The sequence below is a fragment of the Oncorhynchus gorbuscha genome, linkage group LG07 (assembly GCF_021184085.1).
Source record: "Oncorhynchus gorbuscha isolate QuinsamMale2020 ecotype Even-year linkage group LG07, OgorEven_v1.0, whole genome shotgun sequence".
Taxonomy (NCBI): Eukaryota; Metazoa; Chordata; class Actinopteri; order Salmoniformes; family Salmonidae; genus Oncorhynchus; species Oncorhynchus gorbuscha.
The window spans coordinates 47875881-47896577 of NC_060179.1; the positions used below are offsets into that span (position 1 = coordinate 47875881).

The window sequence follows — 20697 nt, forward strand, 5'->3', positions numbered from 1 at the left end:
GCCTCCCTACCACTGAGGAAGTACAGCTCCCGCTCAGCCCAGTCAAAACTGTTCGCTGCCCTGGCCCCCCAATGGTGGAACAAACTCCCTCACGACGCCAGGACAGCGGAGTCAATCACCACCTTCCGGAGACACCTGAAACCCCACCTCTTTAAGGAATACCTAGGATAGGTTAAGTAATCCCTCTCACCCCACCCCCCTAAGTTTTAGATGCACTATTGTTAAGTGACTGTCCCACTGGATGTCATAAGGTGAATGCACCAATTTGTAAGTCGCTCTGGATAAGAGCGTCTGCTAAATGACTTAAATGTAATGTAATGTAATGGCTGTCTCTTCTTCGTTTGACCAAGAAACAAAGCCTAGGCAAATGACAAGACTGTTGACATCGTGTGGAAGCTGTAGGTATTGCAACCTCGGCCTCATTTAATCTGGGTCACCTTTAACAATTGGTTGAAGTGGCGCATTGATATATTTTTCCATTTTCAGTGATCAGATTTTCCTGCACTTTTCGATGAAACGCACGTTCTGTTATAGTCACAGCCGTGATTTAACCAGTTTTATAAACGTCTGAGTGTTTTCTATCCACACATACTAATCATATGCATATACTATATTCCTGGCATGAGTAGCAGAGCACTGAAATGTTGCGCGATTTTTAACAAAAAGCTGCGAAAATTCGCAGCCTCCCTAAGAGGATTTATTAACCTGTGTGTACATGCACCCCGTTTTGAACACAGTGATTTAAATACATTTTAGGTGGCCATGCTCATGCCTGTCTGTTCTCTCCTCCAGTGGGCCATGTTCAGGACCCTGCAGAGAAGCTGTGGATCCAATGCTACAAATGTGGGGAGCCATGCAAGGGAGAGGTGCTGCGGGTCCAGTCCAAGCACTTCCACATCAAGTGCTTTACCTGCAAGGGTGAGCATGTATATATGTGTGTGTGTGTGTGTGCGCTCGCACGTACATGTTTGTCTGTGCGCACACATATGTGTGCATCTGTCCCCGGACCCAAATCTCACTATTATTCCCAATCTCTTTTCTTTGTCAACTTTGAGGAATTTGCGGTGCATGCCCTTTGGTCCAATGCACAGGGAAGTCTTCAGAAAAAGTAAGATGTGGAGGATGGTTGGAAATCTTGCAATTTTTGTTCACTTTGCGGTTACTGTCTTGAGTGAGTAGTGTGCCCTTGAATGATTCATTGAATGGTAATGAATTGCATTTTCATGGTACCTTTCACCTGGTCTCAAAGGGTATACATTTCCTTACTTGAGATAGGTCACGTGCTATTCACACCCAGAAGGGAACTATGGAATTTTAATTCCAAATGATCCCACTTACTATTTTCTTAATAACATATTTTTATTCACAGAAAATTGAAGACGAAACATTCAGAACTTGTAATCCCACAGTGACAGCATCCCCCCTCAAGCCAGGGTTAACTCTAGAGTACTTCTTGTTAGTTTGTATTGTGGGCTGAGAGAGGACATTGAAGGAAAGGCTAACATATATCATGTTTTTTTCAGTAATAATAATCAAAGTAATACAAATTCATCAGTTTAGTCAATTGTCAATCAATAGTATGACACAATATCAAATGTTCACTTCTTATAAACTATAATAATTTGTCTTGTGCTAACAGCTGTACAATGTGCACAGTAGCAGCATCAAACAATGCCACTAAGACATTGCTCGTCCTAATAATTATATATTTATATATTTTTTAATTCCATTATTTGACTTTTAGATGTGTGTGAATTGTTAGATACACTGGTGTAGGTAGGAACACAAGAAATAACATCTGCTAAATATGTGTATGTGACCAATAACATTTGATTTGATATGAACCACCTTTACCAAAGACGGAGATCCATAACTAGCTGCCCAACTTGTAAGTACAACTACCTCAATATACTCACAAGTAAAGCAGATATTCAGCATCCAAAAGAATAAGAATGTTCTATCATTCTCCTCTCTTTTTTTATGAAATTGAGCTGCTTCCTATAGAAACCCCCTATGAAGTGCTAACCACACTCCACTGTCTTCACAAATTTCGAAGTGATTGCTTTACAGGATCTTGACAGAAATAAGATGATATTTGCCTGTGATAGAGAACTATTTGGTCTGCAACTAACTCATTCCTCTGGTATCCATAGAAATTACAATTAGTATTAGACCAAGAACATTGCTCAACCCACCTTTATACTAACAAAACCTTGTCTTGCTCTACAAATCTTCCTTACTGCTTACAAAAAAAGAGCTCAGTGCTTGTCTTGTTGAATTTCATATATTGAATGAAAATCTACCAAATACATTTCATGTTCACATTTTTTCTTACGTTTGTGAAAGATTTTGGAAAGACTGCATACGCCAGACTACGCTCATAAAGCTTTGTCTGTCCATTTTCATGGCAACCTCATAAACAAATCCTAAGAGTCTATTGACACACCTGTGCCGAGCAACAGCAGTGTTTGTCATACCATGATATATACCGAACACCGGTCATCTCAAAAAGAACTTCAGTAGCCTCCGAACAGCTCAGGAAAGAGCACACTCTCACGAACTCGGGACATGACTGAAGGTAACCCATACAAATGAATGGAGGTAGTTTAGTGGCAACAAAAATAAAAAATATGTGTCCAAAAAAACATAAGAAAATCATAAATATTCCCTGAGCTTTCTTATATCTTCCAGATATAATATAGACACTTCAAAACCACATTACTCATTATGTATTTTTAACTTTCTTGCCATTTATGAATGTGTTTCTATGGGCTATAGTAGTAAAGATCAAATGCAACATGTTATCAAATAACTGTTCTATATTTTTTTCATACCTAAAGGGGTCCTACAATTCAAAATCAAATAGCTAAATTATCCATGACATAACCATCGTGAAACAATTCCATATGTTAGCTTTCAAAGTCCCATTCTTGTGGGCAGATTCAGGAATTTAGACAGTACTGCTGGAGCATATATGAAGATGGCTAGCATTTCACCTCCAGAAATCTGTCTCTCTCTCTCTCTCTATGTGTGTGTGTGTTTCGTGTGCATGCCTGTCTAAATCCACAGAGGCAAAGTCTATTTGTGTCCTTCTGGGCCCCTCGTCCTCCAGGGCTCTGGGAAGCCTGCCATAATCCCTCTATCATAACACCAGTGGTTGGTGTGACCTGCATTAGCAATTTCCGCTAATAGCTGACGACACCTCCTTCCACACAAAAAATATGTGCATTCCTCTGTGAACAAGTAATTTACCCTGAACTTCCAGAGAGGCACTAGTGCATCCAATTGTACACTGTAACGGAAAACTGTAATTCATATGATCATTTTGGGTATTATCAACAGTAAAATACTCTGAAACATATTACTGCAGCATACTGTGAATTATGGTGCATTGTGGGAGAATTTTGTATAAATGATCAACATTTGAAAACAATTACTTTTCCTGAAATGTCAACCTACCTGGAAGTCTGAAAAGATAGAGTGAGTGGGCGGGGAGCTAACCGTGACTGGTGGTTCTTTGAAAATGCCTATGTTATGCAACATGGACACAGTGAGCAGTTGCAGTGAGATTATATCAAGCAAATGTGCTGATACACAAAAGGAATTCAAAAACATTGAAATGGCAACATCCAATCCTGTAATACATCACATCATGGTTTCACAAATTACTTGCTTACAGTGCATTGCAAAATTGTTCATCCCCTTTATGTTTTTCCTATTTTGTTGCATTACAACCTGTAATTTAAATTGATATTCATTTGGATATCATATAATGGACATACATAAAATAGTCTAAATTGGTGAAGTGAAATTTAAAAAATAACTTGTTTAAAAAAAAATGTAAACGGAAAAGTGGTGCGTGCATATATATTCACCTCCTTTGCTATGAAGGCCCTAAATAAGATCTGGTGTAACCAATTACCTTCAGATGTCACATCATGAGTTAAATTAAGTCCACCTGTGTGGACTGTGGCTGGCTCCTTGAGCATGACAATGACCCGAAACACACAGTCAGGGCAACTAAGGAGTGGCTCCGTAAGAAGCATCTTTAAGGTCCTGGAGTGGCCTAGCCAGTCTCCAGACCTGAACCCAATAGAAAATCTTTGGAGGGAGCTGAAAGTCCCAACCTAGACAACCTGAAAGTATTATTTTAGATTCCGTCTCTCATAAAAAATAAAAATTACAGACCTCTACATGCTTCGTAAGTAGGAAAAACTGCAAAATCGGCAGTGGATCAAATACTTGTTCTCCCCACTGTATAAGGGGACCAGTAGCTCATGCCATCTTGGACCCATGATGGTCTCCTTCTTCTCCGCAGATATAAAGTCCACAAGGTGAAACATACTGTGTAAATTGAAATTGAAAATTTCAGACTCTCATAAGAGGACTAGCCCTGCTGACCAGCCAAACGCAAGCTGTGGTGTCGACTGTAACCACTGACCCTCACCGATTCTGAATGTCCCACATTTAGCCCACTAGATTGTGTATTTGTGTCATGGTTACTTACTTTAGACATGTCTTACTTTTCCATGCTAGCTGGTGACTTATGTATGCTCACAGGTGCATAGAATAACTTTTGTATACCTATTTGGGATTTTCTGCCAAAGTTTGTCAATTGTGTCAGAGAACCTAGAATACCAAAGTTTTAAAAAGTGCCACCAGCAACCCTGTCAACTCTGTTGGTATTGAGGGTTCTTGCATCTTTGCATCAAGGTTGGATGGTGGAACCTCAGAATCGAAAACAGGGCTTTTAACGCAACTAATGTTATTCCATATTCAAGAGCCCAATTCACCAAGTAGTCTTTGAAACGGTCCGTTTCACTTTCAACCTCATTGTCAACCATCTCCTCGACATCACCCTCATTATCAACGGTTCTCCTCAGCCTCATAATATAATAATAATAATATATGCCATTTAGCAGACGCTTTTATCCAAAGCGACTTACAGTCATGTGTGCATACATTCTACGTATGGGTGGTCCCGGGGATCTAACCCACTACCCTGGCGTTACAAGCGCCATGCTCTACCAACTGAGCTACAGAAGGACATCAACCTCACCCTGAACTTCGCCTTCTCCTACACCTGCAGTGTCCATCAAAGCATCCACAACAGTTCTTCCTCAAAGTCCTGACCAACATTTCCTCTGCGCTCTCATTGGACATATAAAATGTCGAAGGAACAGCAGCATTTTCTACATTATGTGTAGACTGCTCTTTTTAAATAGAGTCAGAAATCTTGACACGTTTGCAGTATACCTTCGCCAGATGTTTGAAGTCACACTATACTCTGAATACTTCTCAGTCATTTCTGGCTCACTTTGAGGGCTGCAGCTCTGAAACACATATTGCTGAACTGAATTACTAAAGGGCAGCGATTTGCATTTACATGAATTCTTAGGAACCTTGATCATCTTTCTTGGCTGAATAGCTGCAGGAGGAAGAGCTGGGGCTGGAATTAGCTGGCAGGCTAGAGAGACAGAGAAGAGATTTTTAGGTGTCAAAGTGACCGCATTAACATTCAAAAACTTGTCATTTTCAGGAAACAATCGCCTTGATTAATCAGAAGAGGTTGTTTAGCAATTTGCTGTAAGTTATTAACATCACAGACAACACAATCTGATTGCTGATTTGAAACGGGCCTTGAAACATGTTAGAAGTCCCGTTACGTTAACGTTGTCGTTTTATGTGTCGATATCCTACTCAGTCCTATAAATTAACGTTAGGCTACATTTAACCTGCCTTTTTACACTGGTAACTTAAGCAGAAGTAAAATCATTTTAACATACTTTTCTATGGAATATTATTACAAAAATTATCCAGTTACGTAATGTCCAAATTGGATAAGAAATATAATTTACCATTGAAGTTTAACGTTGTTAACACAATCACGGCAAGAGCTCAATCGCCACATCTTAGCCATACGTAATCCTGCATGAGTGACCCGAGTCTGACTCTCAGCCGAATGCGCTGAGTCTCAGCCGGAATCGGCCCAGCTCCAATGTGCTAACTGGGAGTACAATATGGGTTTCATTCGATAAACTAAAGTTAGCTAGCTAGGTGGCTTGCCGGAAACTTACTTAGCTAAGCACCATATTTGTCATCTGCCATCTTGATGCTGGCATCTGCTGTAGCTGAGCTTCTAACGTTAGCTATCCCAAAAATGTCCAGTTGAAACATGTATGGTCGAATGTCACAATGTAGATAATAGAACATCAAGAAATACTCTGGTCGAATTTGTGTTGATGAGAGAAATCACTTGAAGCCTTGATTGCGTCTGGTCAGTTCTTTCAGTTTTGCCCAAAGGATTTTGTTGTTAGTGGTGCCTCTTGGAGGAGTGCCGGAGGCTAGAACAGGAAGCACCACCCAACACAAGTTGTAGTCTTTCAAAGACTGGAAGAAAATATGTGTGCTTGTATATTTAGCAATGAATCCGCTGATAGGAACATCGCTGAAAGACGTCCAATGGCTCTATCGAACAAGGGCAAACATATCTACATGTACAAAAATGTATAGTATACAGCTGTAATTGGAAGTTTACAAACACTTATGTTGGAGTCATTAAAACTCATTTTTCAACCACTCCACAAATTTCTTGTTAACAAACTATAGTTTTGGCAAGTCGGTTAGGACATAATTTTTCCAACAACTGTTTATAGACCGATTATTTCACTTATTAATTTGATCAGAATTCCAGTGGGTCAGACATTTACATACAGGACACTAAGCTGACTGTGCCTTTTAAACAGCTTGGAAAATTCCAGAAATTTATGTAATGGCTTTAGAAGCTTCTGATAGGCTAATTGACATCAATTGAGTCATTTGGAGGTATACCTGTGGATGTATTTTAAGGCCTACCTTCAAACTCAGTGCCTCTTTGCTTGACATCATGGAAAAATCCAATGAAATCAGCCAAGACCTCAGAGAAAAAATTGTAGACCTCCACAAGTTCGGTTCATCCTTGGGAGCAATTTCCAAATGTGTGAAAGTACCACGTTCATCTGTACAAACAATAGTATGCAAGTATTAACATCACAGGACCGCTCAGGAAGGAGATGCGTTCTGTCTCCTAGAGATGAACGTACATTGGTGCGAAAAGTGCAAATCAATCCCAGAACAACAGCAAAAGACCTTGTGAAGAAGCTGGAGGAAATAGATACAAAAGTATCTATATCCACAGTAAAACAAGTCCTATATCGACATAACCTGAAAGGCCGCTCAGCAAGGAAGAAGCCACTGCTCCAAAACTGCCATAAAAAAGCCAGACTGCGGTTTGGAACTGCACATGGGGACAAAGATCATACTTTTTGGAAAAATGTCTGAAAAAGCTTGTGCGAGCAAGGAGGCCTACAAACCTGACTCAGTTACACCAGTTCCGACCGGAGGAATGGGCCAACATTCACCCAACTTATTGTGGGAAGCTTGTGGAAGGCTACCTGAAATGTTTGACCCAAGTTAAACAATTTAGAGGCAATGCTACCAAATACTAATAGAGTGTATGTAAACTTCTGACCCACTGGGAATGTGATGAAAGAAATAAAAGCTGAAATAATTCATTCTTTCCACTATTATTCAGACCATGCACATTCTTAAATAAAGTGGTGATCCTAACTGACCTAAGACAGATAATTTTTAACCGGATTAAATGTCAGGAATTGTGAAAAACTGAGTTTAAATGTATTTGGCTAAGGTGTATGTAAACTTCTGACTTCAACTGTATTTTGTCCAAATCGTGCAGCCATATTCTGACATACTTCTGGAATCCTCCATTACTCAAATTGGAGCTACTGTGTAAATCAAATCACATTTTATTTGTCTCATGCGCCGAATACAACCTTACAGTGAAATGCTTACTTACAAGCCCTTAACCAACAATGCAGTTTTGAGAAAATACCAATAAAAAAGTGTGAGATATGAATAACTAATAGTTAAAAAGCAGCAGTAAATAACAATGGCAGTTCAATGTGTGGAGGCACCGGTGTGAGGTAATATGTACATGTGGGTAGAGTTATTAAAGTGACTATGCATAGATAATAACAGAGAGTAGCAGCAGCGGAAAGGGGGAGGGGGATTCCAAATAGTCTGGGTAGTCATTTGATTAGCTGTTCATGAGTCTTTTGGGTTGGGGGAAGAAGCTGTTTAAAAGCCTCTTGGACGCTCCGGTACCGCTTGCCGTGCGATAGCAGAAAGAACAGTCTATGACTAGGGTGGCTGGAGTCTTTTGACATTTTTTTTGTCTGAGATTACTAATTAATTGCAGCATAATGAAACCTACAGCCATTTCATGTGGGAAGAAATTAAATGTTTTATTTTGTGAAGAAATGAAGGCTAAATTTTGATGAAGATGGATTCTGAGATAACTTTTCTAATTTTAGCATGTATGCTAAGCGAATACATGTTGTGTTTGTGTGTTCAGTGTGCGGGTGCGACTTGGCTCAGGGAGGTTTCTTCATGAAGAACGGGGACTACCTGTGCACGTTGGACTACCAGCGGCTCCATGGCACATGCTGCAATGGCTGTGGGAGCTTTGTAGAGGGAGAGGTGGTCACTGCTCTCGGCAAGACGTACCATCCGGCCTGTTTCGTCTGCACAATCTGCAAGTAAGATCATTGTGCTACCACATGCACATGCATATACATACACAGACACAGACACGCACATACACATACTGTAGATGTATCTCTTCTCTCACTCTCTCTCTCTCACTCTTAGACGACCATTTCCTACTGGAGATCGTGTCACCTTTAATGGGAAAGACTGTCTCTGTCAACACTGCATCCACCCTATGTCCCCTACCCCCAAAGACATCAGCAGCTCCAGCAGTAAGTGTGTGTGGTGTTCGTGCATGCGTGCATCTGTGTGTGTCCATATGTGTGTGTGTGTGGGTGAGTGAGGGGTGTCCAAATCATTTTTGAGTATCCCTTACCACAGGTGTCATAAATTTCATTCGGCTGTGGTGAGTTTTATTTTTCTCGTGGGATGATTGTTTCTGTTAACATGATTTAGGTTGTCTCATTTATCAACCCTCCCTTTCCGTCATTGTAAATAAGAATTTGTTCTTTACAGACTTGTCTAGTTAAATAATGCCTAAATAACATTTTTAAAATGCAATTGTTGGATATCTTCACTCTAGCTGGATTCCAATAGGAATTACACATCACTTTGCAAGCCAGCATAATGTGACTTGTAAACCAGGAATTTCCGACCACTGTGTTAGGCTATAACTAGGCCCTCAAAGAAAGTCCATATGATTTATGTAATGTCATAAAGAGTTTCATTTTAAAGGTTAATAAGGCTGGTGGAATAATTCATAGATGGTTCTAGGAAGAACCCTTCAAAGAGAGTTCTAGGAAGAACCTTTAGATGATAAAAAGGGTTTTGGTAGAACCATTTATAGAGGGTTCTAGGCAGGACCCATCATAGAGTAGACAAGCCAAAGAACCTTACTTAGTACCTTTTTTTAAATCTAAGAGTGTATAACCTCTCTAACATTAGTCTATCCTAGACCGCTTCCTGTCACCCTGCCCAGACAGAGTAGGAGAGGTGTCCATAGTTCACTGGACAAATGGAACAACAATGGATGCACCCAAGTAATGAAAATTATGGTGAAAAAGAATCTGTCTTATAAGGATGTTGAAAAGACGCCTTATACGTACGTCAAAAATATGTAGTTTCCAGACATTGAAAATATGTATTTTCCAGGCATTAAAATCCGGTGCGTTTTAGGTGCTGAATGAAATGTGAAAATACATATTTTTTGGTCATCGATTCTATGGCCAAATTTCAACCTGCTATACATGGTCAATTAAGTAAGATTTTATGACAATAATAATTTTAACCCCTTTCCCACCGATGAAGTCCCCGGTCATTCTGGAGATTATGGTGGTGATGGAGGCAGACCAACAGTGGGTGAAGTACGGCAGGTCTGCGGTAGCTGGAAGGCAACCAGCCATTTCACCCCTCCTGCCCTGCTGAGTATCAGTCTGGAGTGCAAAGCCCCTTGCCATCTCCCTCTGAGGCAGAGTGCTTCAAGCTGTTTCTGACAGTGGAGCTGGTGGGAGACATATTAGAGGAGACCAATCAATTTGCCTTGGAGCTACAGGAGAAGAGAGAGCCAGAAGAGGGGCGGCTCGCTAAATGGGTGACAACCACAATTAGTGAAATGTATACCTTCCTAGTGACAGTCCTTCTCATCTGAATAGTAAATAACACCATAAGATAATACTGGAGCACAGATCCTATGTTTGCAACTCCCTTCTTTGTCACTCTCTTTTCCCTTCCTAGTTCTGCTGTGATGCCTGCATTTCGTAAACAATGCTACTGCTAACCTAAATGACCAATTTTATACAAATCAATGTTCTTACCAGCATGACATCAGCATTTGGTCTGGTCTTTGTGCCATACAACAACCGATGCATTTGACAAGTCCCTGATGTTATGGAAGCGTAGGCTAGCTTTCTCTCAGTACATTCCCTCCAAAATGCACAGGTTTGGGGTCAAGTTCTTTGTTATGTGCGACGTGAATACAGGATTTGTCTAGGACAATATAGTCTACACTGACATCCAGTCCATCACTGACATCCAACATTGTGAGGGGCTTGGGGTGTCCGGGTCCATGGTGTTGACCATGTTGGCTCCACTTCTTAGGAACGGACACACTTTGTACGTGGACAATCGGTACAGTCCCACACTCTTCCAGCATCTGCTCTTCAACTGCAAAGTGGCCTGTGGCACAGTCCGGTCAAACATGAAGGGGATGCCAGTATTTCGGAAGCAGGAAGATGAGAAGGTGGAGTTCAATGAGAACGGTCAACAGCTGGCAGTAAAATAGCATGACAAACAAGACATCCATGTCCTCTGCATTGTCCATACAGCAATCCTGTCGTCCACAGGGAAGGTCGACCACCTGACGGGAGAGGGAAAGATCAAAGCAGACTGTGTACTGTAACCTCAAAATGGGGGTAGTGAATAAGGTGAACATGATGAACAGTTTTGTGGAATGCACTGAGAAAAATACAAGGTGGTATAAGAAGATATTTTGCCATCTGATCGGCATTCATTTCTCAATGGCCACATACTTCAAAGTCATCTTACAGGTGAAAATATTACTAAACTAGTTTTTTATTTTATTTTAGAATTGGACATAAAGTTCCAATATGCAATTATATTGACAATAGCTCACCTACCCCCTCCCACTTCCTCATTCTCCCCACTCCCTTTCCTCATAGGTGGGATGATTACCTACTGAAAGTACAAAAAGAACCTCATGACAGAGCTGCTGGAGGATTACTTGGAGGGTGGGAGTGCAGTTTTGGTTGTTCAATTTCTATATGAATATTGAAATATGGGTTATGCATATTTATAATGAAATGACAGTTGTCAGTCTTTTCTTGCCGTTTTTCTTTCTTCTAGTAAAACTTAGTTTGCTCCAACCACTACTACTACTTCAATTAAATGAACAACCATTACATTTAGGTTCAAACAGTATGTTACTAGCATACAAAAGCTGGCCACAATCTTTGGCAAGAAAGATGTTCAGTGTATTTATGTGTGTGGTTTCTGAAAGTACAGAATAAAGAGGAATTATTCGTAATTACACAGAACAAAAAGATAAACGCAACATGCAACAATTTCAAAGATTTTACTAAGTTACAGTTCATATAAGGAAATCAGTCATTCGAAACAAATTCATTTGGCCCGAATCTATGTATTTCAGATGACTGGGAATGCAGACATGCATTTGTTGGGTTCAGATACCTTAAAAAAGGTAAGGGTATGGATTAGAAAACCAGTCAGTATCTGGTGTGGCCACCATTTGCCTCATGCAGCATGACACATCTCCTTCGCATAGGTTGATCAGGCAATTGATTCTGTCCTGTGGAATGTTGTCCCACTTCTCTAAGTATCAGACCCTTTTTTCAATTTTCGACTAAAATGACATACCCAAACATAATTGCTCAGGACCTGAAGCAAGGATATGCATATTTTTTATACGATTTGAAAGGAAACACGTTGGAGTTTGTGGAAATGTGAAATTAATGTGGGAGAAAAAAAAAACATTAGATCTGGTGAAAGATAATACAAAGGAAATACACGTTTTTGTTATTACAATCATCTATTAAATGCAAGAGAAAGGCCATCATGTATTTTTCCAGCCCAGGTGCAATTTTGATTTTGGCCACTAGATGTGCAACATTTTAGACTGATCCAATGAACCATTGCAGATCTGTTCAAAATGTTGTATCGAGACTGCCTAAATGTGCCTAATTGATCTATTAATACATTTTCAAGTTCATAATTGTGCACTCTCCTCAAACAATAGTATGATATTCTTTCACTGTAATAGCTTCTGTAAATTGGAAAGTGTAGTTAGATTAACAAGACTTTAAGCTTCTGCCCATATCAGATATGTCTATGTCCTGGGATTTTATTTTACTTACAAACTCATGCTCATCACATTAGCCTACATTAACTCAACCGTCCTGCGGGGGTGGCACCAATCCCATAAAGCCTAATGGTTGTGCGAAGTTGCTGGGTATTGGCGGGAACTGGAACACACTGTCGTACACGGCGATCCAGAGCATCCCAAATATGCTGGCCATCTGGCCGGTACAGTAGAAACTGAGATTCTTTCCTGAAGTGCACACTTCTCTGGCATTCCAGTGGCCATAGAAGGTGAACATTTGTCCACTGAAGTCAATTACGATGCCGAACTGCAGTCAGGTCAAGACGCTGGTGAGGACGAGTATGCAGATGACCTTCCCTGGGACGGTTTCTGACAGCATGTGCAAAAATTATTTGGTTGTACAAACCCACAGTTTCACCAGATGTCTGGGTGGCTGGTCTTAGGTGAAGCCGGATGTGTAGGTCCTGGCTGGCGTGGTTACACGTGCTCTATGGTTATGGAGGCCAGATGGCGTATCTGCCAAATGCTCTAAAATGACGTTGGAGGCGGCATATGGTAGAGAAATGCATTCAACATTAAATTATCCGGCGACATCTCCGGTGGATATTCCTGCAGTCAGCATGCCAATTACATGCTCCCTCGAAACTTGAGACATCTGTGGCATTGTGTTGTGTGACAAACTGAACATTTTAGAGTGGCCTTTTATTGTCACCAGCACAAGGTGCACCTGTGTAATGGTCATGCTGAAAATGGCACCGGGCAGATAGGGCTGCCTTGCTCCTAGCTCTTAGGAGACTTTGCAGTATTTAGTTTTTTATGTGTTATTTCTTACAGAATTTTTGGGGTGTTACTACATACAGCCAGGATTAACTGTTGGATATCAGAGCGATGGTAACTCACCAGCATTACAATCAGGAATAGGACTTTCCCAAATCGGATCCTTTGTTCGTACCCCACAGGGCAAATGAACTGATTCCAGAGGCTGACCCAAAACACCACCTTTGGAGGAGGTACTTGGGGTGGACTTCAAATCTGACTCAGGAGGCGCACACACCACCCACCGCTTCCGAGTATATTACTCGCTAATGTTCAGTGTCTGGATAATAAGGCAAACGAGATCAGGGCGTGCATTTCCTTCCAGAGAGACATCAGGAATTGTTTCATGGAAACGTGGCTCTCTCAGTATATACTGTCTGAGTCCGTACAGCCAGTTGGGTTCTCAGTTCATCGCGCAGACAATAATAAATATCTCTCTGGGAAGTAGAAGGGCGGGGGTGTTTGTTTCATGATGTGATTGTGATAACAATTTGATAACATATGGGAACTCAAGTCCTTTTGTTACCCGACCTAGAATACCTCACAATCAAATGCCTACCATATATATTCTCATCGGTAAAAGTCACAGCCGTGTATATTCCCCCTCAAGCCGATACCACAACTGCACTTTATGCAAACTGGAAACCACATATCCTGAGGGTGAAATTATTGTAGCAATGCACATTTGACAAAAATGCGACTGAATTTCTATCGACAAACACTGTAGCACAGTGCCTTGCAAAAGTATTCATCCCCCTTGACATTTTTCCTATTGTGTTGCATTACAACCTGTAACTTAAATAGATGTTTATTTGGATTTCATGTAATGGACATACACAAAATAGTCCAAAATGGTGACGGGAAATAAAAAATATATTGTGTTAAATATTCTAAAAAATAAAAACGGAAAAGTGGTGCGTGTAAATGTATTCACCCCTTTGCTATGAAGCTCCTAAATAAGATCTGGTGCAACCAATTACCTTCAGAAGTCACGTAATTAGTTAAATAAAGTCCACATGTGTGCAATCTAAGTGCGACATGATGTGTCACATGATCTCAGTAAAAATATACTCCTGTTCTGAAAGGCCCCAGAGTCTGCAACACCACTAAGCAAGGGGCACCATGACGACCAAGGAGTTCTCCAAACAGGTCAGGGACAAAGTTGCGTGGAAGTACATATCAGGGTTGGGTTATAAAAAAATATCAGAAACTTTGAACATCCCACAGACCATTAACTTCTCTGGGATATGTGGGACCCATCTGGCCAACATCCAGTGAAAATGCAGAGCACCAAATTCAAATAAATTACTATAAAAATTAAACTTTCATGAAATATGCAATACACCAAATTAAAGCTACACTTGTTGTTAATCCAGCAAACAATGCTATTATCTGAGGACAGCACCCCAGCAAACAAACACGGACAATCATATTTCAACCCGGCAGGCACGACACATAACGCAGAAATAAAGATAGAATTAATCCCTTACCTTTGATGAGCTTCTTCTGTTGGCACTCCAATATGTCCCATAAACATCACAAATGGTCCTCTTGTTCGATTAATTCCGTTGATATCTATCCAAAATGTCCATTTATTTGGCGCGTTTGATCCAGAAAAACACAGGTTCCAACTCGCGCAACTTGACTACAAAATATCTCATAAGTTACCTGTAATCTTTGTCCAAACATTTCAAACAACTTTCCTAATACAACTTTAGTTATTTTTAAACAATCTATAAAATTTAAGACGGGATAAACTGCGTTCAGAACCGGAGGAAAACAAAGTGTAGCGAGCTTTCAGGTCAGGCGCCTCTAACAAAGAATATACTCCTCTCTACCCTCGTTCTGAACAGTGCTGCTTCTTCATTTCTCAAAGGAAAAACCTCAACCAATTTCTAAGGACTTGACATACAGTGGAAGTGATAGGAACTGCAAGCAAGTCCCTTAGAAATCTGGATTCCCAATGAAAACCCATTGAAAAGAGAGTGACCTCAAAAAACAACAATCCTGAATGGTTTGTCCTCGGGGTTTTGCCTGCCAAATAAGTTATGCTATACTCAGACATCATTCAAACCATTTTTGAAACTTTGGAGTGTTTTCTATCCAAATCGACTAATAATATGCATATCTTAGCTTCTGGGCAGTTCTTACCACTTCCACTGGATGTCACCAGTCATTAGAATTTGGTTGAGGTTATTCCTTTGTGTAATGAAGAAGTACGGCCATCTTAAATGAGGGTTACTTCATGTGTACTGTTTGTTAGAGGCGCATGACCAGAAAAAGCATGCGTCAGTTTGTTTTCTTCCTGTATTGAACAGAGATCACCCCGTCTTCAATTTTATCGATTACTTACTTTAAGAAATACCTAAAGTTGTATTACAAAAGTAGTTTTGGCAACATTTACAGGTAACATTTGAGATATTTTGTAGTCACGTTGCGCAAGTTGGGACAGTGGTTTATCTGGATCAAACGCGCCAAATAAATGGACATTTTGGATATATATGGACGGAATTAATCGAACAAAGGACCATTTGTGATGTTTATGGGACATATTGGAGTTCCAACAGAAGAAGCTCGTCAAAGGTAAGGCATGATTTATATTTTTATTTCTGTGTTTTGTATCACGCCTGCAGGGTTGAAATATGTTTTCTCACTTTTGTTTACGGAGGTGCTATCCTCAAATAGCATCGTTTGCTTTCACCGAAAAGCCGTTTTGAAATCTGACATGTTGGCTGGATTCACAACGTGTGTAGCTTTAATTTGGTATCTTACATGTGTGATTTCATGAAAGTTTGATTTTAAGGAAATTATTTGAATTTGGCACTCTACATTTTCTCTGGCTTTTGGCCAAGTTGGACGCTACTGTCCCACATATCCCAGAGAGATTTTAACCCTCCAGACGAGTTTCAATGCCATACAGCTCTCCTTCCGTGGCCTCCAACTGCTCTTAAATACAAGTAAAGCTAAATGCATGCTTTTCAACCGATCACTGCCTGCACCTGCCCGCCTGTCCAGCAACACTACTCTGGACAGTTCTGACTTAGAATATGTGGACAACTACAAATACCTAGGTCTCTGGTTAGACTGTAAACTCTCCTTCCAGACTCACATCAAACATCTCCAATTCAAAATTAAATCTAGAATTGGCTTCCTATTTTGTAGCAAAGCATCCTTCCCTCATGCTGCCAAACATACCCTCGTAAAACTGACCATCCTACCGATCCTCGACTTCGGCGACGTCATCTACAAAATATCCTCTAATTCTCCATAAATTAGATATAATTTATCACAGTGCCATCCGTTTTGTCACCAAAGCCCCATATTCTACCCACCACTGCGACCTGTACGCTCTCATCGGCTGGCCCTCGCTTCATACTCGTAGCTAAACCCACTGGCTCCAGGTCATCTACAAGACCCTGCTAGGTAAATTTCCCCCTTATCTCAGCTCGCTGGTCACCATAGCAGCACCCACCTGTAGCACGCGCTCCAGCAGGTATATCTCTCTGGTCACCCCCAAAATCAATTCCTCCTTCGGCCGCCTCTCCTTCCAGTTCTCTGCTGCCAATGACTGGAACAAACTACAAAAATCTCTGAAACTGGAAACACTTATCTCCCTCCCTAGCTTTAAGCACCAGCTGTCAGAGCAGTTCACAGATTACTGCACCTGTATATAGCCCAAATATAATTTAGCCCAAACATCTGCCTCTTCCCCTTCTGTATTTATTGATTTATTTTGCTCCTTTGCACCCCATTATTTTGATTTCTACTTTGCACATTCTTCCACAGCAAATCTACCATTCCAGTGTTTTACTTTCTATATTGTATTTACTTTGCCACCATGGCCTTTTTTTGGCTTTACCTCCATTATCTCACCTCATTTGCTCACATTGCATATAGACTTATTTTTCTATTGTATTATTGACTGTATGTTTGCTTTACTCCATGTGTAACTATGTGTTGTTGTATGTGTTGAACTGCTTTGCTTTATCTTGGCCAGGTAGCAATTGTAAATGTGAACTTGTTCTCAACTTGTCTACCTGGTTAAATAAAGGTGAAATTAAAAAATTAAAAAATCTTGTACATATGGTATATTATTTTGTTCTTTCTCTACTGGCATTGACACTTTTTGTTGTTTTTAACGCTTTCTACTTTTGCTATTGCTACAATCGAAATATGCAAGTAACCATTTCACTGTGCCATTTACAGCTTCTGTAGAGACCCATTCACTTAGCTAGATGTGGCTGTGGGGTGGCTATATCCTCTCTTCCAGATGACCCATCATGTTAGCCAGGTGTATCTGGGGGGATTACAGCCATCTCATATAGCATTTCACTGTGCCATTTACAGCTTCTGTAGAGACCCATTCACTTAGCTAGATGTGGCTGTGGGGTGGCTATATCCTCTCTTCCACATTACCCGTCAAGTTAGCCAGGTGTATCTGGGGGGATTACAGCCATCTCATATAGCATTTCACTGTGCCATTTACAGCTTCTGTAAAGACCCATTCACTTAGCTAGATGTGGCTGTGGGGTGGCTATATCCTCTCTTCCAGATGACCCATCATGTTAGCCAGGTGTATCTGGGGGGATTACAGCCATCTCATATAGCATTTCACTGTGCCATTTACAGCTTCTGTAGAGACCCATTCACTTAGCTAGATGTGGCTGTGGGGTGGCTATATCCTCTCTTCCAGATGACCCATCATGTTAGCCAGGTGTATCTGGGGGGATTACAGCCATCTCATATAGCATTTCACTGTGCCATTTACAGCTTCTGTAGAGACCCATTCACTTAGCAAGATGTGGCTATATCCTCTCTTCCGCATGACCCATCAAGTTAGCCAGGTGTATCTGGGGGGATTACAGCCATCTCATATACCATTTCATGAACATGTCTAGACAATAGTGACCCATCCACTTCGATAGATGTGGCTGGGGGATGGTTATAACATTTCTTTCACATGACCAATCAATTTAGACAAGTGTGTCTGGGTAAGCATCATCTATTTATTATAAAATATTTGTATCTGGACACTTTCTAAGTTTGATATTGCTACTATGCAAATATGCAAATAACCATTTCACTGTACCTTTTACACCTACTGTATCATGTGACAAATAAACATATATTTTATTTGAAATAGTGTGCATTTACCAGAAATGGTACTGTGAAGAACAACGTGACCTACACCAAAGTCAGATTAGAATATAGGACAAGGACGAGATGAAGTGTATTTTACCTGGAGTTTTTCCTTATTGTAGGCTACTATTTTCACCACTTTTAGTCTTTAAATCTTTGTTATTACTACACTACCTTAGTCACTCTGTCTAGCACATGGGCACAGGGACTATGTTGGTCTGCTTGAAATGTAGGTATTACAGACTGGGTCAGGGAGAGTTTGAATATATCAATGAAAACACTTGCCAGCTGGTCAGTGCATGCTTTGAGTATGCGTCCTGGTAATCCATCTGGCCCCGCAGCCTTGTGAATGTTTAACCTTTACATGTGTGAGTTCCAAATATCTCTATCGGTCGCCCCAGCGTGAGTTTTTTATGTATGTGATGGCAGAATGCATTCACTGTTCCAAAATGTGATTGTTACGCGACAGGACATTTAACCCACACTGCCCTCAAACCAAGGCATTCTGTCTGCAAATTATCAAATAGGCTAGTCAATTTCAAATTCTTTTTTAACAACAGTTTGAATTGAGGTGTGTTCCTCCTCCTCATTAATTCACATAGAAGTAGCCCATTTCACTATTACGCACAATTTATTTTTATTCTGAGCTTCACTGAGCTGGACAAACTTCTCTCTTTGACTAGAGCCCAAGCACTTCCCCAGTGTTTCCCCAGATCAAGTATGCAGAACTTTTTCCCCCTGACACATTTTCCATCTGGTGCCCGCATTGCCTTCATTGTTGTTTTCCTTACTATAACTTTGCATATGGGTGCATTCTTATCAAAGTAAGTGCCTTATTACATTATCATTATAGTTTCTGTATATAATGTTGTTGTTTCTACTTCAGCACACCGTATGTGTGCGTAAGGCGTAATGTATTTACTGTTTAATCACATTTTCAAGGACTGGTGACAAATCATGCATTCCGATTGTTTCATGGATTGTAATGGACAAATATAATGTTTGTAAAATACTTTTTGGAAGGTTGAACTGATTATGATGTGTGACCCCATGTTTGTTGACATCATACAATGTATTCTGGTTGTCACGTAAACATCCAAAGATGTTATAACAAAATGAGGTGAAGGGCTGGTTTACTCGACTGACTTAGATAGTAACTATCGTTACTCAGGTTTTCCAGCTCAGTCCACCCATTCCAGTGGTTTCATTTTTATTTAGCGAATAAACTTCCCCTGTGTTTGCCCCCATTTATTGATAAATCCCTTCATAGTAATATCATATCCCCCAACGATACCTTCCTCCATTTCTACCCCCCACCCATGGACCTGAAGTTCCCCTCAAATGAAATGAACCCACAAACCCCACTAAAATGGTTACATCCAAATCTGGCAACCCTGTTTAGCTTTCATGCTACGGTAAGGCTAGGAAGTAGACTTGTATTTGGGGTGATGATCTGTGAGGTGATAACATTTTATTTGCTTTGTGATTTGTCAAAAACTGTAAATGACTTATTAAGTCATGTGCTCCGGTTCTTGTATACACTGTAACACGTACGTTGAAGATTTGTAATATGCTGAAAAGTGGCCAAACTAAATTCAGATTTTTCAGGCAATGGGTGCAGCCATCTTTTGACTTTTTTTATTTGCATTTTATAGTGAATGGCATTCTGGGATCAGGGAGTTTTTGCTTGTCAAATATAAACATGGCTGCCATCCTAAATAATTAGTTGTTAGATTAGCTGACAAGCATCTCTTTTCAAAACAATATACATCTCTCCCTTGTGGTCACGAGAGATCAAATCAAATTCTATTGGTCACATACACATGGTTATCAGATGTTATTGCGAGTGTAGCGAAATGCTTATGCTTCTAAACTCAGCCAAAAAGAAAGGTCCTCTCACTGTCAACTGCGTTTATTTTCAGCAAACTTAACATGTGTAAATATTTGTATGAAAATAGCGAGATTTAACAACTGAGACAAACTGAACAAGTTCCACAGACATGTGACTAACAGAAATGGAATAATGTGTCCCTGAACAAAGGAGGGGGGTCAAAATCAGAAGTAACAGTCTATCTGTAACGTCGTTCGTCTGTTGAATGAAGAGAGTCAGACCGAAATGCAGCGTGTAGGTTACTTATGACTTTAATGAAATATATCGCGGTACATGAAATAACTGATATAAGAAAACAACAAATGGAACGTGAACTAATTACAGCCTATCTGGTGACTAACACAGAGACAGGTACAAACACCCACAAAATACAACGCGAACTCAGGCTGCCTAAATACGGTTCCCAATCAGAGACAACGATAAGCAGCTGACTCCAATTGAGAATCGC

The 20697-nt window shown here is 40.4% G+C and overlaps 1 protein-coding gene across 4 annotated transcripts in view; it reads left to right on the forward strand.

Annotated features, from left to right (window-relative positions):
- Positions 1–20697, forward strand: part of ablim1b (actin binding LIM protein 1b) — a 115870-nt gene that overhangs the window by 19924 nt on the left and 75249 nt on the right. For all 4 annotated transcript variants that reach the window (XM_046356509.1, XM_046356510.1, XM_046356512.1 and 1 more), the window contains exons 2-4: positions 793–918; positions 8414–8597; positions 8710–8819. In XM_046356509.1, the coding sequence (XP_046212465.1) occupies positions 793–918; positions 8414–8597; positions 8710–8819 (420 nt within the window). The remainder of the gene's footprint in view (positions 1–792; positions 919–8413; positions 8598–8709; positions 8820–20697) is intronic.